General features: G+C 39.4%; 2 protein-coding genes across 4 annotated transcripts in view; one reads left to right on the forward strand and one right to left on the reverse strand.

Moving 5' to 3' along the window:
• SLC12A5 (solute carrier family 12 member 5) overlaps positions 1 to 25771 on the forward strand; it is a 73594-nt gene extending 47823 nt beyond the window's left edge. The window contains exons 10-26 of one of the 2 annotated variants that reach the window (XM_066586721.1): positions 2525 to 2623; positions 3612 to 3669; positions 3908 to 4082; positions 7417 to 7535; positions 7896 to 7994; positions 8748 to 8867; positions 10983 to 11087; positions 11170 to 11338; positions 11436 to 11631; positions 11765 to 11934; positions 14442 to 14573; positions 17464 to 17571; positions 17785 to 17907; positions 17988 to 18166; positions 19958 to 19972; positions 20087 to 20220; positions 20889 to 25771. In XM_066586721.1, the coding sequence (XP_066442818.1) occupies positions 2525 to 2623; positions 3612 to 3669; positions 3908 to 4082; positions 7417 to 7535; positions 7896 to 7994; positions 8748 to 8867; positions 10983 to 11087; positions 11170 to 11338; positions 11436 to 11631; positions 11765 to 11934; positions 14442 to 14573; positions 17464 to 17571; positions 17785 to 17907; positions 17988 to 18166; positions 19958 to 19972; positions 20087 to 20220; positions 20889 to 20980 (2093 nt within the window). In that variant the 3' untranslated portion in view covers positions 20981 to 25771. The remainder of the gene's footprint in view (positions 1 to 2524; positions 2624 to 3611; positions 3670 to 3907; positions 4083 to 7416; positions 7536 to 7895; positions 7995 to 8747; positions 8868 to 10982; positions 11088 to 11169; positions 11339 to 11435; positions 11632 to 11764; positions 11935 to 14441; positions 14574 to 17463; positions 17572 to 17784; positions 17908 to 17987; positions 18167 to 19957; positions 19973 to 20086; positions 20221 to 20888) is intronic. The other variant, XM_066586722.1, reaches the window with a different exon arrangement.
• Positions 25772 to 25889: 118 nt separating this feature from the next.
• Positions 25890 to 27533, reverse strand: part of NCOA5 (nuclear receptor coactivator 5) — a 40716-nt gene continuing 39072 nt past the window's right edge. The window contains exons 9-10 of one of the 2 annotated variants that reach the window (XM_066586723.1): positions 27102 to 27419; positions 25890 to 26969 (exon numbers count right to left, since the gene is read on the reverse strand). In XM_066586723.1, the coding sequence (XP_066442820.1) occupies positions 26323 to 26969; positions 27102 to 27419 (965 nt within the window). In that variant the 3' untranslated portion in view covers positions 25890 to 26322. The remainder of the gene's footprint in view (positions 26970 to 27101; positions 27420 to 27533) is intronic. The other variant, XM_066586724.1, reaches the window with a different exon arrangement.

Below are 27533 nucleotides of genomic sequence, written 5' to 3' on the forward strand. Positions count from 1 at the left end.
TCTCCTTGTTTACACGATGAGCGAGCATTTTTATGCCTACATAAAAGATCCAATCAGCTGACAAATTAGCGTTCGCTTTTTCGGCGGCTTATCCCCAGCATATTTAGACAGGCTGATGATGGGGCACAAACATTTGTGCCTAATCATTAGACCATGTCAATCCTTAAAGGACCAAAAGCGGTAAATTTACGGAACTTGGTCCTGAGCTTTAATCCTGGCTGACAGCAAAAGTACAGCGTGAAATTAAAGCTCCTGCAATTAAGTGGGAGCAGGTGAGGATCTTAGCTGTTGGTCACGGCCAAAGACCAAGAGGAGAAGGTAAAAGCGGTTTTCAACTACTTCTGCCTTCTTCTGTACAGGTTATGTCGCATAGAAAGAAGAAGTATTACTTCCTCTATTTGACCCAGCGATCATGTGACTTGCGGGTGCCACTTAGCACAGCAGAGCTGCAGGGTCCTGTCAGACCCAGATCAACTCTGACAGTGACTGAGATCTTATATAAAGTAATGACAGACAGAGCTGTTAAAAAAATTGTTACTAAAATAAATTAAAAAAAAATATATACATTAAAAAGAAAATGACCGACTGCCAACCAGAACATCGCCATATGCAGCTTGTAACCCAAAGCTATACAAATTATATATAAAAACGTCCAAAACAAAATGTGGAACCCATTCCTGTATTTTATTAGTGTAAACATACTAATTTTAAAAATAAACAACAATACATTTAAAAAAAAAAAAATTGTTCTTTTAGCTTTTTATCTCCAATAATAAGGGTGACTACCCACTACAGTTTTTTTTCACAGCAAAATTCGCAGCGTTTTTTTCTGCAGGGGTCTATGGGACTTGTAATGTTAAAATCATGATCGCGCAAAATCGCGATTTCGTGGTAAATTGCAATTTTGCGCGATTGCGATTTTAACATTACAAGTCCCATAGACCCCTGTAGAAAAAAACGCTGCGAATTTCGCTGTGAAAAAAAACTGTAGTGGGTAGTCACCCTAAAACTAAAAAACGGGGGGAAAAAGTCAGTGAAAGAAGATATTATAAAATAGCCATAAATGTCACGAAGAAAAAAACACAGCGAAAATCATTTTGGTAGTTGAAGAAAGAAAAAATAGCGCAGTAAAACCGCCACTTGGGTAAAATCCCTAAAAAGTGTCTGGTCCTTTGGACCAAAAAAAACTTGGTCCTGAAGGGGTCAAGGGGCCTTCAGGCTGCTATTGGACAAGTGTATGTTTTATCCATAATACAACTATCTATTTTTCTGTCTGTAATATGGATCTAATCATGAACTATTCACATGGGTGTACAAAATGCAGCATGTACTCCTTTAGGGTGGATTCAGACGACCGTATATTGGCTCGGTTTTCACGCCGAGCCGATGTACGTCATCCTCATCTGCGGGGGGGGGGGAATGGAAGAGCCAGGAGCAGGAACTGAGCTCCCGCCCCCTCTCTGCCTCCTCTCCGCCCCTCTGCACTATTTGCAATGAAAGGAGGTGGGATGGGGCGGGGCCAAGTTCTGCAAATTAGCCCCGCCCCCGCCCCGCCTCTCCCCATTGCAAATAGTGCAGAGGGGCGGAGAGGAGGCAGAGAGGGGGCGGGAGCTCAGAGCACTGCTCTTGGCTCTTCCATCCTCCCCCGTGCAGATGAGGACACCGTATATCGGCTGGGCGTGAAAACCCAGCCGACATACGGTCAACTGAATCCAGCCTTAATCAATTTTGCAGATAGAAAATGCCCATTGAAGTCTACGGAGAATTATTCAAATACAGTTGTATTCATGCAGCATCTGTATTTGCATGCATTATTATCATTTTCGATTGAGCCAAAATGTATCTGTTTTTACCCAATAGAAAATAGTAACAATGAATGCAAATACAGATGCATCCTGCTTCATCATACATCCGTTTTGCTGATCTGAATGTGTGAAACAGGCTTTCTTATCTCTATTGCATTCAGTGGTTCATGAGTCATGACGCACTTCTGCCTTTGATTAGTAGAGAAGCATCTGTAGGAGGAAGTAATTTGAGCATTGGAATATTCAACCTGACAATATTTTTAATCACTTTTCACAGTTTGAGATAATTGAGCTTTAATGGAAACGCATATTATCACTTCCGTGTAGTGATTTAATAAGCAAATTCCTTGACACCAAGTACCTAAAAGAAATGATTAAAAGACCCTAAAAAAAATAAAAAAAATAAAATGACAGTAGACCAATCAGAAATTAGCAAATTTCCTTCATTGCATTTCGAAAATCTCCTGAATTGTCACATGCATGGAACTAATTACAATGTGGCAAGCCTAAGGCAACAGCATCCAAACCAAATGCTTTCGCACCTTCAACTAAATAAATAGGCTTCCGGATAAGGGTGATAAAGGTATAGAAATGCGAAAGGTAAGGTGTTTGCGAATCATGGTAATAGCAATGTCATTAGATATTCTTTCTACTGTTTCATTTTCTATCTGGTATCTGAGTAATTACTTTCAGTTTTCACTTTTTTTCCAATCATTCAGGAATAATGGCCGGTTCTAACAGGTCTGGAGATCTCCGTGACGCACAAAAATCTATCCCTATTGGCACTATAATGGCTATTGCCACTACATCTTTTGTATGTATCCTTAACAAAGACTCAGAATTTCGGTTTTATGTGGAACTTTTTAGTATTGAGAAGACAGAGTATTGTCACCAGAACTCATCCTACAATCCCAAGTTGGCATAGGCTTTGCTATAATGTGAAATAGCATAAGTCATAAACAATGGCATTGTCCTGGAAACCTAAAAGTTCGGCCTATTCGTACATCCAGGGGCGTAACTATAGAGGATCCAGGGGATGCGGTCGCACCCGGGCCCAGGAGCCTTAGGGGGCCCATAAGGCCTCTCTTCTCCATATAGGGAACCCAGTACTATGAGTAAAGCATTATAGTTGGGGGCCCTGTTACAAGTTTTGCATCGGGGCCCAGGAGCTACAAGTTACGCCTCTGCGTACATCCTATAGTAGGGGACAAAGAAAAAGTAAAAATCTTAAACACATACAAGGAGGATCATATTTAAAGTTGTTCATTCAATATTAATAGTGTAAGTGAAATGTGAGAAGCTAAACATTAACGGGGTTGTACCACAACTGACTTGTATGACCTATCCATAAGATAGGTGATAAAAGTCTGATCGGTAAGGGTCTCACTGTTGAGATGACCATTGTTCCCAAGAATGGGGATCCCATGTACCCTCTACTCCTTGGCAGTCCTTGGCCGCCCACAGAAGATCACTTCCTGGTTATGGGATTCATAAATACCGCCTCCACAACGCGATGACTGTAATTGATTCTTCGAGTGCTGTTCAGCCAATCAATGCAGTGCTCGATTAACCATTTGCAGCCATTGCATTGGCTCATTGAGTGCTGCTCTGAATGACTGAGCAACGCTCGAGAATCAATCAGAGCATCGCTTCCTGGAGGTGGGATTTATGAATCCTGTAAAAGAAAAACAATATAGACACAGACCTGCTTGCTTAGCAGTAAATTCAGCCTTGTAATTTGTATTTTGTCCACTTTGTTTCTGATTTCGTAAGTTTTGTCTCAGATTTCCCTTTACAACTAAACAGATATTTCTTCTGTAATTCTGTTTGGCGCATGCATAGAAGGTGTTGTTTTACGTGACAAGTAAGTATCCTAAATTTTTTTTTGTAACGTGAAGAAATCATAAAATAGTTGTTAGTGTACAACAATGGAAGTTTGGGCAGAAGACAGTTTCATAGATACCTCTTTTGTGTTTTCCTGTATAACATGGCCTTTTTGGTAATCCTCACATTTTGTGTTATATTTATTCTGAAAGGTATAGGTGTTATATGCATAATTTTGAAACAAAGATTTCAACTTACTGCATTATGTTCTTTTACAGATTCGGAGAAGCAGTTAATGGAAATTTAGTGGTAGGAACATTGTCCTGGCCTTCACCGTGGGTCATTGTTTTTGGATCTTTTTTCTCTACTTGCGGAGCTGGTTTGCAAAGCTTGACTGGAGCTCCACGTCTCCTACAAGCTATATCACGAGATGGCATCGTACCATTCCTAAGGGTAAGTATATTTTATTGTGTTTATGGAACTTGTGATATTCATTGCAGCGCTGATGATGTTTTTAAACCGAACACATCACTTTTGCCCTACATAAAGCAAAATAAACAAGGCTCTGAAGCATCAAAACCTCTGAAGATACTATCTAGTTTATAGTTTTTACAAACATGTTAAGGCCTTCTGCACACGGGTGGATTTGCATTCGGAGTGGGATTCCGCCTCTGGATTCTGCAGCAAATCCAGCCCATAGCATTCTATGACAATATGCGATTTCCTGCCCACGAGCGCAAATTGATTGTGATTTTCTGCTCGTGCGAGAGAAATTGCAGCATTCTGTGATTTTGTGCGGGCTATGCACAGTCGGCTTCCATTGAAGTCAATGGAAGCCGCCCGTCCCGCAGCCATTCTGAAATCATCATGTACTGTGCATGTGCGCCGGCATGTCGGCCGTCGCATCAGCAGCAGAGGAGAAGAGGGCGAAGAGGTACGTTGGGGTCACCGGCCAGGCCCCGGGTCGAACTCCGCGGTGGGAATCCCGCTTGTGGGCCCCGACCCGCCCGTGTGCAGTTGGCCTAAAAAGAAAAGATGCCATACATAAAGCATATATGGACATATCAATGTTTAATCTTCATTCAAACAGCATATTACAATAATGGTGAAAAAATTGGCCAAAAAACAATAATGCATTGCATTTACAATAATTTACAAAAGAGTAACTGCACGTTTGAAAAACTTTTGACATTTCAGAGGGACATGTCAAGAGTTTTAATCAGTGAGAGTCCCACTGCTGAGACCCCCACTGAGCACTGAAACAAAGGGGCTGCAGCGCTCACCCGAGTGTTGTGCCGTTTCAGCTGTTTTTTGTTGCCTTTTGGCTGTTCTTGGCAGCTGCAGATGGATGTGTAGCTGTTCATACATCTATCTCCAGCAGCCGAGAAAAGCCAAAAGGCAATGAAGACAGCTGAAGGGGCACAGTGCTTGGGTGAGCACTGCAGCTCCTTCATTTCAGTGATCAGTGGGAGACTCAGCACCTGAACCTCCACAGATCAAAACTTTTGACATGTCACAAGTTTTTGTAAAGTGTAGTTCCACTTTAAACAAAAAGTTCACATATATGTATGCCATTGCCTTCTACAAAGTAGATATACCTTCAAATGATGCCTCTTACAACCATCTGCCAGTCTCTAACACCAACAGGGAGGATTTTCTTTTCTAATTCCTCCATGGAAAAGGTTTTTAGCCATCTGATGGTTGAGGGGTTTCTTACTGTATGAGGATTGCATATATAACCACCTTGATGGGATTTAGATCTGGGTTTTGACTTGGCCATTAAAGAAAGTTCATTTCTTTTACGTTTAGTCATACCTTCTTGGATTTATTAGTATGTTTGGGGCTCTTGTCATGTTTCAAGGCCTACTTTTGGCTAAGCTTCAGTCTTCTGACATCATTTCACATTTTCCTCAAACACCGATGATGAATTCATACCAAACCGTCCCAAACCCTTGCATTATCACCACCATTCTTTGTATATAAGTTTGTATTAGCTTCTTCTGGTAAAATACTGTACTACAGCTGTAGCAAAGTTTAACTTGAGACCTAAAGGGGTTTTCCAGGCTATTTTTATTGATGACCTATGCTCAAGATAGTCAAATGCTCACACTGGTCTCTTGTATAACAAGTTTTAGGCCAAATGCACACGACCGGGTCGGATTGCAACTGTGAGATCTCGCAGCGGAATCAGACCCTGTGCAGCAGCGGTGACGCCGGGCTTACCTGTCCGGCGTCCTCTCTGCACTGCAGATATGCCGTCTGGCACGCCGCCGCACATGTACAGTACAGAGCCGTGATGCCGATGATGACACGGATCCGCAGGACAGCTTCCATTGACTGCAATGGAAGCCATCTGTGTGAGGCTCGCACTAGAATAGAACATGCTGTGATTTCCCACTATAAGCAGAAATACGCCTGTGTGCATTGGGCCTTATCCTTGCTGTGTGAATGTTTAGAACCCTTACTGCCTCAAGGTCTCAATCATATTCCATTAATTAGGAGTAGAAACTGCCCCACCAATTTCATTACAATGTATATAAAATGCTGTTCTTTATTGTGTATTAGTAAACATGGATTCCAATTGCACAGAATATGTAGCAACGTTTCGGACTAAAGTGTCCTTCATTGAGCTACAAGTAAAAAATACAATACAAAGAAGTCCAACTCTGACTGCAATGAGGAGCTAGAAGTGTAATACTGTGCTTCCCCCAAAATAATACACTGTCTTATATTAATTTTTGCCCCAAAAGAGGCACAGTGTCTTATTTTTGGGGGTGGGGGGACTTATACTCATCTGGTCCGCGGCATCCCGGTGCCTTGCACTGCTGGTCTCCGGTGGCGATGCTGCAGTGTCCGCTGCGCTGAGATATTTTTTTCTGGCGACAGAGATTTGAATACCTTGCCTCCAGCAAAGCAAGCGCTGTGATTGGATTGAGCACCGGCCAATCACAGCCGGCGCTCGATGAGCCAATCACAGCCATTCATTGATGGCATTCACTGAATGGCTGTGAATGATCGAGCGCCCGCTCTGATTGGCTAGCGCTTGTTCTAATCACAGCGCTTGCTTTGCTGGAGGCAGGGTATTCAAAGCCCAGTCACCAGAAAGAAGAGGATTTCTCAGTGCAGAGAACACTGCAGCCTGCAGCAGCGCCAGGGACCAGTGTGAGGGACTCAGATGCCGTCCGCCAGGTGAGTATTGATTTTTTTTTTAGCTAGGCCTTATTTTCGGGGAAGGGCTTATATTTTAAGCCTGCTCAAAAACAGGGGTAGGTCTTACTTTCGGGGTAGTTCTTCTTTTCGGGGAAACACGGTAGGAGGCAGTACTACCAATAATTTTAATGGGAGTGAAGCTGGTATTACACTTCCAGTGCTGTCCAGTCATGACGGTGTCCGGTCTGCTGTACTGAGAGACCCTAATGATCAGCTAATCGGCTTGGTCCCAAGTGGAAGGCGCCTGTCGAACTGCTGTTGATGACCTATCCTGAAGATTGGTCATCAATAATAAACTCTGCTGTACTGAGAGAACCTAATGATCAGCTAATCGGCTGGGTCCCGTGTTGCAGGCGCCCGCTGAACCGCTGTTGAGGACCTATCCTGAAGATTGGTCATCCATGATAAAGTTCCAGAATACCGCTTTAATAGTTTCACTCATATTTCCTATATTCTTGTTTTTTAAGTTTTTCTCCACTTGAATCTCAGGAAGGTGATATTCATTTGTGTAAATACTAAAAGTCATTGTATTAGTATACAGTGTTGATCAGGCTTTATGCTTCTATTTTCTACACAGGTTTTTGGCCATGGAAAGGCTAATGGAGAACCAACATGGGCTTTGTTGCTAACGGCCTGCATCTGTGAGATTGGCATCCTCATAGCATCTCTGGATGAAGTCGCTCCAATTCTTTCCATGTATGTTTATTGTGTATTAATTTGTTCCTTCTTTTCAACATCAATCTCAGATTCTTTTCTTTTATTTCCACCACCTTAAGGCTGGTGACAGTGAGTGTATTTTGCACTTATGCATCTGTCATACAGACAAGTGTCTTAGCCTGACCTTAGGTCTCTTGACCCGAATTGCGAGCATCATGGGAAATGATGATGCTCATAGTTCGGGATAGGAGACCCACGGTTAGGTGGGAACACTTGTACATGTTATGGATGCGTAACTGCAGCCTAAATACGCACATCTATCATCAGTCAAAATCTAAGTTTCATGACTGCTTCTAACTTTCTAGTTCCTGTCTTTTCTTCTTCCTTATGTGACTGCAGGTTTTTCTTGATGTGTTACATGTTTGTTAACTTGGCCTGCGCAGTTCAGACATTGCTCAGGACTCCCAACTGGAGGCCTCGCTTCCGATATTACCACTGGTGAGTGAAGGCCTGGAATATATGAAAACATGTGGAGAAGTTGGTTTGATACAACCTTTATGTCAGAGAAAGCCACCTTTCAAATAATATAATAATTAATGAAAACACTAATTACCATTCATTTTAAACTCTCTCAAAAATGTTATTTAATTGTCTTGAAAGTTACTTATTTGCCTTCTGGTTGCTCCAGAAGGCTATTATTCACCCCCCCCCCCCCCCCAAAAAAAAAAGAAAAACAGTTGTCATCCCTAAGCCATATTCTGTATAAAGAAAGAAAGGGCACTGTAGCATGTAGTAGACTAGGTAGGCCCACAGACCAAAGCATTTTTATTATAGCAGGTTCAGACGATAGACTAGCCAGCTGCAAAGTTGAATTTTAACCCTTTCCAATCCACTGTCTGACATCTAAAGACGTTCTGATTTGAAAGGCTGTACAGCTTCAATGTTGGAAGATGTCCGGCAGGGTATTCTTACTGTATATTACTGGCCACTCTGTTGTCGGGGGGCCTCTCCAGCATGTCCCATACCACAGTACTTGCTCTAGCCAGCAGATGGCGCCATTGTATATTGGCAGAAAGAGAGAGCCCCCTAGGAAAGCCTGAATCAAAAATTGGATTGCAAAGGGTTAAGGGAAGGTGGGATTATTGGGAAAGACATTTCTAATCATCTTCATAGATTTGTTTGTTTACAAAAAAGCATGTACTGAGAAATGTCCCTTGTAATATGAATAAACTCATTTTGTCTCTTTTGCAGGACTCTTTCATTCCTTGGAATGAGTCTTTGCCTGTCTTTGATGTTTATCTGCTCTTGGTATTATGCTCTTGTGGCCATGCTAATTGCTAGTCTTATCTACAAATACATTGAGTACCGCGGGTGAGCATATATAAAACAACTCTTCAAAAAACATAACTAATGATGGTATTGCTGTGCAGAAGTAGACTACTTTTTGGTAATGGTTACTTATATTTCCTATAAAAAAGATTCAGAGTTTGGATATTTGAAATGAAAGACTAGAGGTAATAAGTAGCCTTCTATGATATTAAGATAGATTTTTTGAAACCATTCTTGTTTAACTTTGCTTTAATATTAGATGTTGTGGCGTAAGTGGGAAGTATTTTTTTCTCAATAAAGGGGTTTTCCATTGAAATACTATTGATAAGCTATCCTTAGGATAGATCATCAAAGTATGATCGGGGGGGGGGTCTGCCGCTCGGCACCCAAAGTGATCAGTTGAGCGGGTGAATGCTGTTAGCACCGCAATAACACAGAGGTCGGAGCGGAGGCCTCTCTGCCAACCTCCATGTAGTGGCTGACGCCTGTAAATCCAAGTATGGCTCTCATTGAAATCAATGAGAGCCGTGCCTGCAGTTACAAGCGCCAGCCACTACATGGGAGGTCAGCGCGGAGGCATCCGCTCTGACCTCTGTGTATTTGAAGCTGAAGTCTCCGCACTAACCTCCCATTTAGTGGCCGGCGTGGAGGCTTCCACTCTGACCTGTGTTATTGCGGCACTGACAGCTCATCAGTCTGGGTCCCAAGCGGTGGACCCCACCCGATCAACTATTGATGGCTTATCCTGGCCAATGGCTCAGCTTTGGGCTTAAAATACCTCATGACTTAGTGGCTACAATTTTTCCAAAAGAAATGAGAGCCAAAAATTCAAAGCTTTTTTTTTCCAACGAGGTGTAACGAATACAGGGGTATGACTGGTGAAACCCCAGATATGCTTGAAATAGTCTCTCCTTTCGAAGCCAGAGAAAATGTAATATTTTTTTATTTGCATCAGTGTATTTTGGAGCAGTCTCTTGACGTCATTGTTTTTGCCAAGAAACAATTTCAGTCTTTGGACCATCCACAAGAATCAAATTACTTACTGCAATAATGACTTAGGCCTCATTCACAACTGTCCTAGGACTGTTCTGTTCTTAAAATAGAAAAAGGGAATTAAAGCAGAATTAAAAACACTTGCTTTTTCTCCATTGATTTCAATGGGTTTTCATAAAAAACTGGAAGTTTTCAGTTTTCTTCTGTTCCGATATGTTTTTTAAACGGAATAAGTAGCACTGCAGACTGCCCTATTTGTTCCCTTAAAAACGGAAATATAACTGAAAGCTTTCCTTTTTTTTTGAAAGCCCATTGAAATTAATGGTGAAAAAACTAAAATTTTTCATTCCGTTGCCGTTTCCAGAAAGGAACAGAAAAATGGAAAGTCCTAATGCAGATATGAATGAGCCCTATGTCACTTTCACATGCCAGAGAAATGTTTTTATTCAGAAAGGGTATATTGTGCAACAAAAAAAAATTGCGTTACATCTGTTGAATAGAACCTAATAGATCCAAGGATAATGAATGCTTTTTACAGGCATTGTACTTTTGTTATTTTTATGGCAGCTGTTCCACAATTGACTTGCTCGCCTATTCACAGGATAGATGATAAAAGTCTGATTGGTAGGGGACCCATTCTCAGGCTTGGTAGGGGTCTTAGCAGTAATTTCACCACTAATCAGACTTTTACCATCTACTCTGTAGCCAGGTGATGAAAGATGATTCTAAGACAACCCCTTAAAGTGACCCTTCAGGCCTGGACAAACAAAGATAGCCAAATTGCTTCCCTGACTACCTGATGCACACTGTGTATTACATTACATGCTGCTCTGACTGGTCAGCAATGCTTTTGTGGGCAGTACTGGTTAAGGAAAGCAGGTGTAGTGTCTTATACTAATGATGCTTACAAATATGCAGTGTACACCAGGTAGTCAGAGAAGCTGGTGCAACCATCATTGTTCCTCCAGGCCTAGAAGTCCCTTTAAGACATGTTTATTACACCATTGTGCTTTATGCTATTTTATCATAATCTATATACAAATGTATTTTATAATATGCTTGTTATATAGCTTATCAGCTGCAGAAATTCCTAGTTATTGTAGTAAAAGAATAACTAAATGATGAGGCATTCGAGCATTTAATATGCCAAATCTCTACATACAGGGCAGAGAAAGAGTGGGGAGATGGAATTCGTGGATTGTCACTCAGTGCTGCTCGATATGCTCTTCTAAGATTGGAAGAAGGCCCCCCACACACCAAAAATTGGAGGTGTGTATGCAAACTATTTAAACCCCCCCTCCCCCCCGACATTACAGGCGTTTATCTGGGTTTGTGTTTTTTTTCATTAAAGGCCTCAGTTGCTTGTTCTAGTTCGAGTGGATCAAGACCAAAATGTTGTCCATCCCCAGCTCCTTTCTTTAACCAATCAGCTAAAAGCAGGTAAAGGATTGACCATTGTTGGCTCTGTGTTGGAAGGGACATATTTGGAGAATCATCCACAATCTCAACGTGCTGAGGAGGCAAGTTGTCATGTATTCTTATTTTTACTCCGTAGAGATATTCTAAAAAAAAGTGTGAATTTCAAAATTTATACTTTGTATCTCTATATTATTTCAGTCTATACGTAGGCTTATGGAATCTGAAAAGGTAAAAGGTTTCTGTCAAGTAGTTATTTCTTCCAATATTCGAGATGGAATTTCTCATTTGATTCAGTCCAGTGGCCTTGGAGGGCTGCAACATAACACTGTCCTGGTTGGATGGCCACGTAATTGGAGACAGAAAGAAGATCACCAGACATGGAGAGATTTTATTGGTACGACCTCTTGTTTTAATACACCTGCTATACTTGAACCACGAAAAAAATTGGCATTTAGGTTATAGATTTTTAAATGCCGTGACCCATTATGCAATTGTCTGTTATTTTTTTTTTTTTTTTATAATTGCAGAACTTGTTAGGGAAACAACTGCTGCTCATTTGGCTTTGATTGCCACCAAAAATGTGGCAATGTTCCCTGGAAACCAGGAAAGATTTTCTGAAGGAAATATTGATGTTTGGTGGGTGGTCCATGATGGTGGTATGCTCATGCTCTTGCCATTCCTTCTGCGTCACCACAAGGTAACCAACTGAAAGAACATCTACTGTATACGTATGTAAGGGTTCAGAGAACCAACTAGAAACTTATGTTTGAAGAGGATCTGTAAATGAAGGCTTGTTATCTTGATATTAAACACAAATGTTTTTATTTTCCTTTCGACTTAAGCCATATAGTTTTTTTAATGGCACAGCCAATTCATTTCTCGTATCTCTAACTTTGTGCCCTGGAGGATTAATTTACAGGAAAATTGAAAACTGCCCATAACAATGGTCAGATTCCAGCTTTCATTTTACAAAAGGTCCTTTAAAAAAATGAAAAGAGTGATTTGATTTCTTGCCACAGACACTTTTAATAGCTTTGATAAATCCCACATGGAAGATATGTGAATATATGCCACAGTTTTTAACCAACTGTATGTCCTAAAATGCTAAGATATTTTTTTCAAAAAGTAATACACGGGTTTATTTGCAAAGCAATTATGAATTGCAACACTATTTAACAAATCACAAAGACTAGTTTTCCAGTTTCAATAGTTAAAATGATTTGAATAGAAGTTTGCAAGTTTTATAACCAATATGTAATTTACCGGAATGTAACTTTGTAGGCTTTTATGTATTAGAAATAAAAAAATTACTTGAGTATATCAAAGTCATCTGATGCAGATGACAGTTTTTTCATATAACATTTACTTGAAGTCACTGACTCGGGAACTGAAAGGTGACTATTTTCCAAGTGGCAAAAATGTAGATATCCTTTTGCGGCACTGCAAATTTGAACCTATCCATTTGTTCCATCCTGATTAGATCCCAAGACAACAGTGGACAGTCTCTTACATGAACACTTCTGTATCTTGGAAAAATTGACACATGGAATAGTCTTTACTTAGCAAAATCATCATAAAAACCACATTTCTTTAGAATGCCAATTTGGTTTTTGGCCATTTTTTAAAAAACAAGACATTAAACATTTCTATTTCAGAATGTAATTTATTTGCTCCATTGAACATAATAACATGATTTTAATTTATACAAATATATCAAACATTTTCTTGTAGATAACCAGCCAATATTAATTAGAATTGAGCCTTGTGAGATGCATGTAGAAAGTGTGGAGAGTGACTAACAACTCACCTGGTGCTTGGTCGGTTAACCCTGTCAGGGGTTCTCACCGGCACCCACTGTCCAAGCAGGCATATAAGGGAATCTTTGGGCTGTAATCCAATGGGATGGAGAGACGTCCTGGGTCACTGACAGCAACCTGGATGACCAGGAGCTGGTGAATTTTGCAGATGTCCAAAAGGAAAAAAAATGTAAACGATAGCACCCGCGCTCTTAAACAAGCCAAAGGTGTATGACTTAATGATCCGGCAGAGACCTTCAGTCAAAATCTAAATGTTTAATAGCAACACATTTCGGCATACTGAGCATGCCTTTCTCAAGCTTCAAAACACATAAAAGTACATAAAAATTCCTAAATACATACAGGATAACTTACAGCTCGTAGAGTTCATCAGTGACGCCGCCTGGCACTGTCGTCATCACGGGGAGGGAACAGTTTCCTTCTCTAGCGTAAACTTAATACGTAACCGAGGAATTGGAATGCAACTTGCGTTCCATTCTTTCAATAAACTTTATTGTACTTCGCTCAACTGAACAAAGCAGATTTATTTTATTATATCCATGTTATAGTTTTATACATAAATATGCATGACAATATATACACATAATTTATTTGTGCATACTCTAGTAAGTTATATAGTGCGTTAAATTGGAGATTATGAGCAGTTATAAGCAACTCTTAGTTATTATATATTGGCTTTGTTCAGATGAGCGAAGTACAATAAAGTTTATTGAAAGAATGGGACACAAGTTGCATTCCAATTCCTCCGTTACGTTTACGCTAGAGAAGGAAACTGTTCCCTCCCCATGATTATGTCAGTGCCGGGCAGCGTCACTGATGAACTCCACGAGCTGTAAGTTATCCTGTATGTATTTAAGAATGTTTATGTACTTAATGTTTGAAGCTTAAGAAATTCATGTTTAGAATGCTGAAACGTGTTGCCATTAAACATTAAGATTTTGGCTGAAGGTCTGTGCCAGATCGTGAAGTCATACGCCTTTGGCTTGTTTAAAAGAGCGCGGGCACTGTCATTTTATTTTTTACTTTTTGGACATAAGACAGTTTCTTATATAAATTTTTTTTTCAAAAAGGTTTAACTTTTTTACATGTATAGCTGCCTGGACACTATTTAAATTGACTTTTTAAATTAACTGTTAGCAGGGCTTAATTTTCGAGTAGGGCTTATATTTCAAGCATCCTCAAAAAGCCTGAAAAAATCATTTTGCATCCTCAAAAATTCTGGAAAATCATTCTATGCCTTATTTTCAGGGTATGTCTTATTTTCAGAGAAACAGGTTCGATACTTGTTCATGACAAGTAAAATAAATCAGTAAATACACCCATAACAACCTTATATTTACAACTAATAATATTAAATAAATAATTGCAATGGTTTCTGTTTACTAAGGTTTGGAGGAGATGTACAATGCGGATTTTCACAGTTGCTCAAATGGATGACAACAGTATCCAGATGAAAAAGGATTTAACCACCTTCTTATACCACCTAAGAATTAATGCAGAAGTTGAAGTAGTGGAAATGGTAAGTTTTAATCACTAACATTCTAGATGAATAGGATTTCAAAATAAGGCATGGAAGATTTGTGAATGTAGAAATTCTCTTTAGCAACTTCTGCCACAATATGAATCATCCATATATTTTGCAAGCATGTAGAATTCACACTGATGCTCACCTAGCTGGACAGCGTACTCAGGAAAGCTGGATATTTACATTAGAACATTTCTTTCTGACAGCTATATCACTGAACTCCACCATAAAAATACATGCATATTTCAATAGGGACATCCATTTAGTTGACTTTGATTTAATGTGCATAGTCAGCTTAAGTCAGGATGCTGTAGATAACAAGACTGTCTTCTCTAAAATTAAAATGCCTTCTTGCATAAAGCAAACACACATTCAATGCGCACTTCATAAAAGGTTGCCTTTACATGGGGCAATTATTGCTCAAATGATCACAAAAAACAGCAAATTCAGGCAAAGTCCCATGTACTCACAGCCGCAGATAGGGCACTGAGCAAGAAAATGGTTCACTGGTCAGAGTTGTTTGGTTTTAAGCAGCACTTAAAACCAAGCAACTGTTGGGTCGTGTAAACAGTAGTTGTTGAACTATGAATGACTGCCTGTTAACTGTGAATCGAGGCAGTCCGGCTGTAATGATCTCCGGCTCGATTAGTTTCCACTCACAGAACTATTGTTCCCGCACAGGAGCGAAGGTTGGCTGGTATTCCATATGTTGGCTGTTGGATGCTTATGCACCAGACCTCATGTATAGGTACCTTTAGAGATACCTGCCCGGCTTTCCTTCATGGTAATTAGGCACGTGACCCCGGAGTGCAGCAAAAAAAAACAAAAAAAAAAAACAAGTGAGCAAGTTTTCTGTGATTCAGTTCCAGTGTGAATCCACATTAGAATGGGACAAACAAGAGGTCTGAACAGAGAATGGTGTGATCAAGAAAAAACCATTCAGCAAAAGGCGATCCTGTGACCATAAACTCTTAGTCAATGGAAGGAGGGGGGCAGAGGATGCTGTGGTGCACAGTCAAGCAAATTAAAGCCAAATACAATGGTAGTGCTTCAACTAATGTATCCAACTGCACAACTCATCATACCTTAGTGTGGATAGGCTATAATCTTGTTGTCAGAACTGATTTTGATGTAAGTGGTGTGAATCGAACTGTTCCTGTCAGGTGTCAACATTTCAGGCTGGTGGAGTAAGGCCCCTTTACACAGGGCGACAGTCGTCTAATCAACAGCACGAGCATGGACTTCACCACTGAAGTTGTAAGCGTTAATGTAGAACGTTTAAACCGGTAGACTTCAGAGCTAGATTGTGGGCTTCTCCTTACATGTACACTGAATGGCAAGCCGCCAATCCAGCAATGGTTTTTATGCGGACTGAAAATCAACGAGAACGAATAGTAAACAATGTTTTTACATCTGCACTCGTCTCGTGTAAATTATATATATCCTGCAAGAGGTCTCACAAAGAGGTGAGGTTGTTCCAATTGGTAGGATGGTGTACCCTCCCATATTAATTAATAAAATGTGTAGCTGTTATGCATAGTATAATTCCCTGCCCTCACACATCACCTTGACTGATTCTGATCCAAATTTCTTTTCTCAATTAGTGGGGTCTTTAAGTTACTATGATGCAGTTTGTTTGTTTCTGATCTTCCCATTCCATAGCAACATCTAATTATGTGCTAAAAATTATTTTTTACTTGATATGACAAAATAAAATGTACAGTGCAGACCCATAATCCTATGAATGATCCTATTCATATAGAGAGTGTTATAGTATTTACTAGTTAGATTCTAGATATTCAAGAATATCTGAATATCACAATGGAGAGGTCACAAAGATCTCATTTCAGGGAGTGGCGGTGGTTAGAACTTACAACCGCAGAGGCAATGTAAACCAAAGGCTTCTTCAAAAAGAAGCGGCATGGATATAAATTGCTTTAATTCGATGAACCCAGCTGGCCTGAATGAAAATATCATTCTTCATAGGAAACAATTAAATGACATCTTGATCCATTAGAATGCAGATCCTATACCAATCCTGTATCTGATAGTAGAGAATAAGCCTCCACCCACATATATACATTTACAAAAACCATACACTTGTGCACTGAGGATTGGGTACCCCCACTGTATATCAAACTCGAATATCTAGAATCTAACTAGTGAATACGATAACACTCTATATGAATAGGATTATTCACTTATGGGTCTGCACTGTACATTTTATTTTGTCATATCAAGTAAAAAAATAATTTTTAGAACATAAGATGTTGCTATGGAATGGGAAGATCAGAAACAAACAAATGGCATCTTAGAGACCCCACTAATTGAGACAAGAAATCTGGATCAGAATCAGCCAAGGTGATATTTGTGAGGGCAGGGAATTATACTATGCATAACAGCTGCACATTTTATTAATATAGGAGGGGACACCATCCTGCCTCTTGCAACCACCTCACCTCCTTGTGAGACATCTTGCAGGATGTATATAGCTTAGAGGGATATAGTAAAATACTGTCATTAACGTTGGTAACAGTAATAAACTAAGTCTCATGTAAATGGCTGATTATAGTGTGGAGGTTTTCTTAACACACCCCGGGTCCTCCAATAGCTGTGGTTGGACGCCACAGAGAATTGCACGCAGTTCTGAAGGCCAAAGGAGATCAAGCACTACTAGATGGACCTCCTTAAGAGAGTGGTTAGTGTATAATTAATGTAAAAAGAAGCTTCACCTTATACAGTCATGTACATTATTGAAATGTTATTGTATTTCTCCATTTTCTCCAAGCTCTAATCTCTTAAAGCAAACTTGTTTCAAATTATATAAAATTTCCAGTCTTTGCACAGTTGAGATTTTATTAACATTTGTTCTATTGTGTCGTAGCACGACAGTGATATTTCAGCATACACCTATGAGAAGACTCTAGTGATGGAACAACGTTCTCAAATCCTGAAACAAATGCATCTGACAAAAACAGAAAGGGAGCGGGAGGTGAATATATAGCTTTTAAAAAGAAATAAATTGCACACAATCTTGGATTGCATACCCCTAATTCTGCTTGTAAAAACCACATCAAGAACGTGCTTTAAAAAAGTTTTTTTTAAAGACATTTTTTCTCATCTTCTACAATCACCTAAAGAGAAAAAAGTCAAAGCAAATGTCAGATTTGCTCGATCTACACTTACTTAGCTTCTTTCCGTACAGATTCAGAGCATTACAGATGAATCACGCGGTTCAATACGACGCAAGAACCCTACAAATTCCCGACTGCATCTAAGTGTTCCAGAAGAGCAAGTGGGAGATTGTGAGGAAAAGCCTGAGGAAGAGGTAAAACTGAGTGGCATTCCTTGTCTTGAACCTTGAACAAGTGTCTATTGCTCCCTGAATATGGGTTTCTTTATATTTAGGTAAAATTAATACATGATGAAAATGCAACAAGTACACCGCAATCACCGCCAGAGGAACCAGACACTACTCAAGACAAGGTGCACCTTACCTGGACAAAGGAGAAGTTTACAGCAGACAAAAATAAAAGCAAAAGTCCTAGCACTCCAGAAGGAATAAGGGACTTTTTCAACATGAAACCGTAAGTAGGATATTTACTCATTGTCAAAAATCAAGCACCTTGGAGTTGTCAGGTTTGAATGAAACCCTGTATATAGGATTGTAACGTTAATATGTTCAGTAAGAGATTAGCGGCCTTTATTGAAATTTTGCTGTACAAAACATTGAACTACTGAACCTTCCTGAAGTGATATAATGTAAATATTATAATTATTGTCCAAAAGAAAAAAAAAATAAAGCCCCTAAAAATGAGTTGTCTGAAGAAAATGAAACTTTACATATGTGATTGTAACATTGATATGAGTGACTACAGTATCAAAGGAAAAGGAGAATTTATTGTGGAAAACTGAACACTTGAAGGGAGGCTCTAGTACCCTGTTGTATCACCTCTAGCTTGGATGTGATATGAGGAGGCATTGAGGCATACAGGTTCCATATGGTAACCATATCGGTCCATGTTGAAATAAAAATTAAAAAGCATGCAAAAGACTTTAAAAAAGGCATACATTTTTTCAACATTGTTCGCATTTTTATTTGCTACATAATAGTTGGGGATATGGTTCGTTTTTTTCTAAATTTCTCCCGAATCTGGAGCTGCAGTAGCAGCTTAACGGGTAAACAGCTCTGTTAATGTCACAGTCTCTAATTTGACTCAACAGTTTGGTTGAGTATGAGATTGTCAGGAAACTGGTCACATGAATAGTGTGCCTCTTGTGGGTGTGTGGCAGTCTATTCCAGCCATGCATCTAGTTTAAGACCCTTTAATAACTCCTAGAGAAAGGCATAGCCAATGTCATTTAGAGTTTAAACTGGAAGGCTATTAATATGATTTGGGAGTATGACTGTGCCTTAAATCAATCAACAAAAACATGGAGAAAATATACAGTCTCCATTCAGACATTGTCATGGCCTCACTAACGGCCCTTTTACATGGCCCAACTGGCAGGCATGAATGTTCCTCCGTACATTTCTTAGCCCAATTATTGGGCCCTGTAAAAAAAAAAAACAAAAAAAAAAACAAACCGCCCCCTCCCAAAAAAAACCCCCAATACATTGAGCAGCTCATTCATCAACAGATCAGTGACTTTCAGCAAGCATGCTTAAGGACAGGCTGCACATTTTCCTGTGTGAGCGAAGAGATCTATAGCCGGCCTAGAGGGACAAACAATCATAACTACGACTATTTGTCCCATTAGTCAACTGTGTTCACGTAAAAGAAACTTAAAAGGGTTGTTTCATCCAAATGCAGCAGCACCATTGTCTATGGGTTGTGTCTGGTACTGCAGCTCAGCTCCCATTCACATCAGTCGAGCCCAGCTGCAATGCCACACACAGCCCTATGGACAAGAGTGGCACGTTCTTTGTAAGAAAGCAGTCATGTTTTTCTAACCCTGGACAACCTCTGCAAATGAGTATATGTTGAGAGGCACTTGTTACATTGGCCTAAGAATTCAGCCAGTATAAATGGACGAAAAAATTTAATTCAAGCTCTCTGCTCCAAAAATGGAACAAAGACGGAAAGCCAAAACAGAGGTTAAACACTAGTGTGAATGAGTCCTTAGAACTTTAATGATCTAATACAAGGATTCCTAAACGGATACACCGTTTACGTAGATAAAACGGTTATAAGTATATTTTAGAATTGCAATTCAACAACTCTGAACCCCAAAACGCCCACAACTAATTTTGCACAATATTTTTAATTCAGTTCAGCACTTTTGTTACAAACTTAAATTTATTGAAGTTCATATATGTAGAATATGCATATTTTGTCATGCAACTAATCCCGATTTCTATTTTTTTTGGCAATCAGAGAGTGGGAGAACTTGTAAGTGTTTTTGTTTTGTAACCCTGCTTGTCAAATGCCGTTACCAGAGTCGATATTGTAAAAAGTTTTGTAAAGTGTCTACAAAGTTTCTCATTCAAAATTTCTTTTCCTCAGGAACCAGTCAAATGTTCGCAGGATGCACACAGCTGTGAAACTTAATGAGGTTATAGTCAAGAAATCTCATGATGCAAAACTTGTTCTACTCAATATGCCTGGTCCACCTCGTAATAGGAAAGGCGATGAAAATTGTATCCTTTTCTGTCAAGCAAGGGCCATAATACCCCATCTTGGAAAATCAATTCTAGTTGCGCTGTTTTTAATGATTAATCTACTTGACATAATGAAACAGAAGTTCAGTCCGTTGATCTCGAGGTAATTCATATTCAGCTCTAAATTTTGAGCTCTGATGCAGGGGCGTAACTATAGAGGATGCAGGGGATGCGGTTGCACCCAGGCCCAGGAGCATTAGGGGGCCCATAAGGCCTCTCTTCTCCATATAGGGAGCCCAGTACTATGAATAAAGCATTATAGTTGGGGGCCCTGTTACAGGTTTTGCATTGGCGCCCAGGAGCTTCAAGTTACGCCTCTGCTCTGATGATCCTATACATTCATTATTAAATGTAAGTTTACTATACTACAGAAGAATATTTAGTGGTATAGAAGTTTAGTTATTCGACAGGGAAGTTTTAACATTGCTTTAAATAATCTCATATACATAACAATCCTGATTTTCGACCAATGGAGTAGTTGCTTGTACTGGATCTGTTCCGTAAATAACCACTGCAATGTAATTATATGCATTTACCATTCTCAGATTCGAAAGATAGTTTCTCATTCATAAGTGGTGCACAGAATTTGTATAGAATACTATGCGGTTATGATCCACTCACTTATTTCCCTCAACTTTCGGCACCAGATATGGAATTTTTAGAAGTCCTCACAGAACATTTGGACCGCGTTATGTTGGTTCGTGGTGGAGGGCGCGAGGTCATTACTATCTATTCTTGAATACCAGAACCCGGATGAAGTTTTTGCTGCACTTAGCAGGAGTCTTCGAACCTCTCTCCACATTGCAAAAGTATTATAGATCAGGAGAGATGGGAGAGGCATATGGTCAGTGCTCAGAAACTTCACTTGCTTCCACCATTCCCTTTAATGCCCTTACATGTGAACTGCAGCACCAGATCTTCCATTCCAGCACAAGTGCAACTGTTCCTCATATCTTCATCAGCGTGCCACTGATGAAGTTTATATACAAATCTTTACATAAGTCTATGTACGTTTCTTAAACTGAGCCGCACTGCTTAAGATGCTATAGATACTGGCCCCTCTGTGCATCCTGTGATCCACTGTTACACTAATTTCTCCCTGACACAGACTTGGAGAACACATGGGTTGTACTGGCAGACACCAGAAGAGAATTCTCTCTTACATCTATTGGTGATTAAGACCAGAGTCATTAGATAAAGCATTGGTGTGACAAGATAAGGGAGAGAGGGGGTATTCACCAGCATGCTTTACCGTTCCAAATGTTCCTCCCTCTACACCCTTTTCTTGACCGCCGCTATTTTCTCCTCGGCTTCAGCAATTTGGCAGGATTTGGGGTACCCACAGACAAAATTACCCAACAGCTTACACACTCTTATTCAGACTGCATATGCCCCAGATGAGGAAGAGCGCAGCCAAAAGTTGCAGAAGAGGCCAAGCAAGACATTAAGAGGATCACTCAGCTGTGCAGAAAATCAAGCAAGGGCTGTTAACATATTGTGTGATGCCGAGGAGCATGTTGCAATAATAATCTGATGCAAAAAAAAAAAAAAGATATATATATGGAACAGTATCTGCCTTTTACGTTTCCTCTACCCTTTGCTTTTCAGTATTGCCTTTGAGGGACTGTACCAGAAAACCAGGGCAGTTATTTCAAATTTGAAACAACCAGGGCAACAGTTTGTGTAGATTCAGATCGGTAGCAGGGAAATCAGGGGACCTTTTAGAGACTGTGACTTGCTTCCACAGTCTCAAAATGCATGGCCTAGGATAGAATGCTTATGTAAAGTTCATTTCACACTATCCCAATCATCGATCTTTCAGCTGTGATTTCTGTACTTGCTTCTTGTTCACCGCCACTACACAAGAGAAGTGGCTCCCAAACAACATGTAGTTATAGTATAAGGTTAGTGTTGTCCAAAATGATCTTTGATCGTTTACTGTAAACCAATCAAGGCCGGTAATGTTTATGCACTTTCAAAACATATTTTAACCCAAACAAAAATGTAATATTTCCAAAAACCGGTCTTCCAAAATAATAGAACATAGAATATAGGTGAAACTTTTGTTGGGCTTTAAAAAAGTTTTATTTTGCACATGCAACTTTTTTTTTTTTGTTTTGATGGGCCCCCTTCATAGTAGTAACCGCTATGAATTCAGTACTCCCAAAATATATTTAAAAAAAAAACACAAGAGCCCTACACATTTTAGGTGTTTAACCGTTTTACAGTGCCATGTCGATAGTGCTGTGACTTTAAGCTGTATGTGGCGTTTGTGTTGAAAAGCACTCGCCAGTGTACATATATATTTTTTAAATATATAAATATATAAACAGAGATTTATTCAGAATGCAGAGTTCTACTGTTTAAAACTAAATTGAATATAAAAGTAGAGTAAGCATGTACTGCAAAGTTCTATTAATTTTATCAAGTGTAGCACATCGTCAATATTTTTATAACTGTAATAGCTTAAGCTCCTCGTCACTGAGGTACCTTGTAAAAAAAAAAAAATATTGGAAAATCTATATATGACTTATTTGCTTATGGTGTTCATATTTTTTTCCTAATTTGGTGCTTTCATGTATGAAATTGTAGTGTTTGCAATAAATGTATTCCATTTGTCCTTAAAAGTCAGTGAAAACCTGCCAAATATAGTAGTAATATGGTCTCAACAAAAAAAGGACTACAGCATGAAGTCAGCATCTGGAGAAAAACCCAACTCCAACTTTTATATATTAATATATACACAAAAAAGTTTGTCATTTTACTCTGTGTAGAACACGTGGTGCCCCTTAGTCATCCTCCATTCTATTATAGGCTTGAACTACTCCTGTAGTTTGTCTGGCTATTGTATCCAGTCTTTAGTAATTCCACTTTGCCTTGTGTAGATTGAGAACATCAGCAGCCTTGCATGACTGCAATGGTGAATGCCATACAAATTTTGTCAACGTGCAGGTTATTTGTGCAATTACGATCACCATGATGGCATTGTAACTTCGCAAGATGCAAGCTTATCTGTGCAAGGTACCTTAGGCAACAGCCATTAGGTGAACTGGCTGTTTTGACATTTGTACATAAGTAACCCATATGTTTTGCTATTTGTTCCTTGAAGTGCCTCTAAGAGTGAAAAACTGGCTCTCTTGTGCTCCAGCTGTTGCTCCGGTATTCAAAGCTTAGCAAACACATCCACCACAATAAACAAAGTGTTACATTTTTTTCCCATTTTATTCTTTAAATCTAAAGAGAACCTGGCCCAGACTCGGATCAGCAAGACTGGCTGCATACATTTACAGAGGACTGCACCGATTCCATCCCTTTTAAATTTTGCTTTAGCCTCCTTCCCTACCCCCAAGCTATCACATTAGGTTTCAGAGCCCAACTGTAGTCAACCGTTGGTAGCCAATCGATGGTCTCCATTCCCTGGTGTCAACAGCTGAGGTGGTGTTTGCTTGACCTTGTGCAAAAGAAACTGCTCAGATGACTAATATTGGGCTCTGAAACATATGGGGAGTGAGTGATTGCAAGGTGGGGTGGCCTAAAAGAAAAATAACCGAAGAAGCAATGAAGAGGGGCAGCTGTAGGGTTACACAGTCAGTTTTACTTAGAATAGATAAGTCCTCTACTTAACTCCCTTCCACTCTTCCGGTAATTATAATGGATCAATAAAGCATAATCATTGCATAAAAATTATTTAGCTTTGTAATGTACTTTGTGTGTTCATTCCTCATTTTTACGATTTCAGTTCTGTCAGTGAACGGGAATATTTTTATTAATGACCCGTCACCACCCCGAGCGGCTATTTTTAATAAATGCTTGTATATCCCATGAAACAAGAATTCTGGACCATCTTTTTGCATAACTAGGATGTGCCTTTCCTCTGTTATTTCTCCCGAATATGTCCAGAAAAAAAAACCTGATAACTCGTCATCACCATTTCCCTTGACACAGAGGGGTCTTAACATAACAGTCTTGCACTGTCAGCATCAGACAGTAGGAAAACACCCCCTACTGTAATACTCAATTTATTCCTAATTTTCGAGAATCAAGAACAGAGGAACGGCACAAGAACAGTTAAGGTAAAAAAAAAAAGAGGATCTATGATTGTTATGTGCTAAAGAGTACAAGTATTTACATTAAAAAGGACAAACTTGACAGGCACCCTTTAAATCTAGAGGCTAAAAATCCTTACAAAACTAACATTTTACAATTACGAATTAGCTATATCTAAACTAGGTAACCGTATGGGATTAAAAACTCCTACAGCACATAATTGGTTTTCTGCTATGGAGTTGGCTATAATGTCCAATGTTATTAGATGAGAGAGCACTGCAGAAGAGAGAGGGCAGCATGTGGTCTGTATAGTTTTCAGCCACTGGCTATATATATGTTCCTATTCGTTGACAGCAAAGCGATCATAAAACATAAAGGACTTTAAAGTACATAACTGATTAATTTTCTTTAACATTTAGACTAGTTTCACAAAAATCAAATATCTCACCAGCATCAAATGTCTAAGTTGCCAATTTCCTATCAGCAGTATGGGAAAATTTAGGTAAGGCTTTAGACTGCCAGTGCAACAGCTTGTTACAGACACGTTGGGGTTTTGTACAGAGGAGCAATTTACGAAGAGTCCAGGATTTACTAAACCTGCTAATACCTATTATTCATTTGTATATCTCAGAGTCAGACTGTGCACATTCTTGCTTCTATGCAGACATATCAGGGACCTTTGAGAATATAAAGTATTTTGGTAATAAATTGTATCATCTTTGAAAAAAAAACAAAAACAAAAAAAAGTTGGGAGACTTAGGCAGTCCTCAGCCACTGGTACAAAAGTGGGATAAATGGACACCTTGCTATTGCTTTACGGATGATAAGGGGCTGAGCAGTAGGTCTACTCTGAAATCTTCCAGTACCGTGTTGCTAACTGGCATGTTCTAATCAGTATATTGGGATGGGAGGTAATAAAAAAAATTCAACGCTAATGTGGCAGCTTAATGATTTCAATTAACGAGTTGCACTACAAGCATCAGAATAGATAGCTGACACCATGACTTTGGTAGGACCCCCAAAGCTTCAATTTTCCTATTAATTTAACTCACCTTGTGCTAACTGTGCAATATATAAATATATATATGTATACATATTTAAAATGTGTTTTGAAAAGTTCTACCACCAATGTGATCTTAAAAAACCCTCAACTGCACTCTATGTTTTATGTGACTCCCAGTTACCTAATGTAGTGTGCTATTTCCCTAGATGGCTAGTAAATAAATAAATAAAAAAACGCTTTAAATTTTTTTTTTTCCAGTCGTTTATAACTATGGATATAGATTGAAATCAGTGTACAGGTATTACTGTTCCAAAACCAAATGAATCACTGCTATAGACTGGCTGCTTTCGTTTATGTATCTTACCAGAAATAGTTTAATGTTTTGTGTAGTTATTTACAGTGTGGTTCTCTTTGTGGTCGAATGCTATCTTACTTATTCATACAGCTTTAACGTGCCGATTTAATTTGTTTTGAGACTGTCAGCACAAAATGCAATAAACTTAATTTTATTACACCCTTTGGACATGGTGTTCAAACTGGTATTAAAAAAGATTTAATCTATTAATTTAAGTTAAGATGTAAAAATTAATGTATGAACACTGGTCAAGTTTCATAGATTTCTGCTCAATAACGTGAAGTCAACAAGAGCGTCCAACACAAACTTTAGGAAACGGAATATTTCAGTTAAAAAGGAGTCAGGAACAACTTTTTAAAATAAATTTTTACTTAAAAAGTTGTTTTACAACAAGATCTAGTTGTAATAAGATACATGGCAAAGCAGGGAGTTTTCACAAAACCATTTTACCGATGCAAAATTATTGGTGACCAACAGTATGTGGAGAAACTGAAATTCTCAGAATACTTCTGAAAATGAAAACTACTGACTCTGCTAACTGTTGCACCATTATGTAGAGGTCATTTACAGAACAAAAACAGGGGGGGGGGGTCAAATATACAACCGTATAAGAAATTAACTAGTAGTTTACCGCTATGAGTCGACAACACAAGATCTGTAAGCCCTAGAGTGTAAATTAGTAGTGACGGGGAAAAGAGACCATTGGAGGCTGTTGCAGAGACCCACTGCGAACTGTTTGACCTGTTGTCTGGCTCACCAGGTGTGAAAGTGCAGGTCCGCTCTGAATCAATGAGTCCAGAGCTTTCTGCACACTTGGGTTGTCAAAGTTTATTCCTGCAGATGCCCCTGGTCGCTGGTTTGGTGCATTACTAGGAGCCTGAGGACGAAGTTGTCCATACATACTCTGTACTTGAGGAGATTGAGCAAGTCTGGATGCTGCACTCCTTACAGCTTCACCTTGTGTCATAGAGCTAGGATGCTGGTTCACTATGGGCTGAGATCGCTGTGTAGATGGACCAAGAGATGGGACATCCATTTGGGCTACTGCCCGTTGTACAGAAGACACATTTCCGTAGCTCTGGCTTGGGGCAGTTGTTGTTCCTGAAGTGTTTGCATTGAGATTGATTGTAGAAGCAGCACCTCCACTATTAAACAGACTGAGAATTTTTGCCTGCAGCTCTTGTTGAGAGCTGCTTGGAGTTTGAGATGCTGGAGCGCCAGAAATCAACTGTTGAGTCAGTGGCATCGTTTGGCTGCTTGAAAGGGTTGAAGAACCCTCAAGAGAAGGTCCAGAACTTACTGCCAACGGTCTTGAAAGTTGTGCTATGAAAAACAAGAAAAAAAAAAAAAAAGACTAGAATGTCAAATATTGTAATTAAAGTCAAACTTTAGTCAATTAAAAAAGGAAAAACATTTGAAAATTGCTATTTAAAAAACACGACAATTACTACTTACATGTCAATGGTTCACCAGACAGAGCCAGCATTCTTTCTTTACGATCTCGTAAATAGAGTATAACTTTGTCTATTTCATCAGGAGTAACATATCTATTATCTGAAAGCAAATTAAGCAGGGTCATTATTCCAGAAGGTGGAGGAGCTCTTATTCCTTCATCCATGGCTAAAGCACGCTCTCTTAAAAAGGCATCTGTAGACAGCTTGGCAGCTTGTTTTGCAATATCTTCACGATCCTTGTCGCGCTTCTCTACCTTATACCGTTCAAAGCTTCTTGCCACAAGAACCATGGCATCTGCGAGTGGCATGTTTCGATGCTCTGTAATCACAATGATAAAAATGACCATGGAATTCCATCCATATACACAACTAATGCATACAAATTTATAAAGATCGAAAAAAAAAGGTAAATACAAGAATGAAAACAAACCAA

Source organism: Eleutherodactylus coqui, chromosome 13 (genome assembly GCF_035609145.1).
Source record: "Eleutherodactylus coqui strain aEleCoq1 chromosome 13, aEleCoq1.hap1, whole genome shotgun sequence".
Taxonomy (NCBI): Eukaryota; Metazoa; Chordata; class Amphibia; order Anura; family Eleutherodactylidae; genus Eleutherodactylus; species Eleutherodactylus coqui.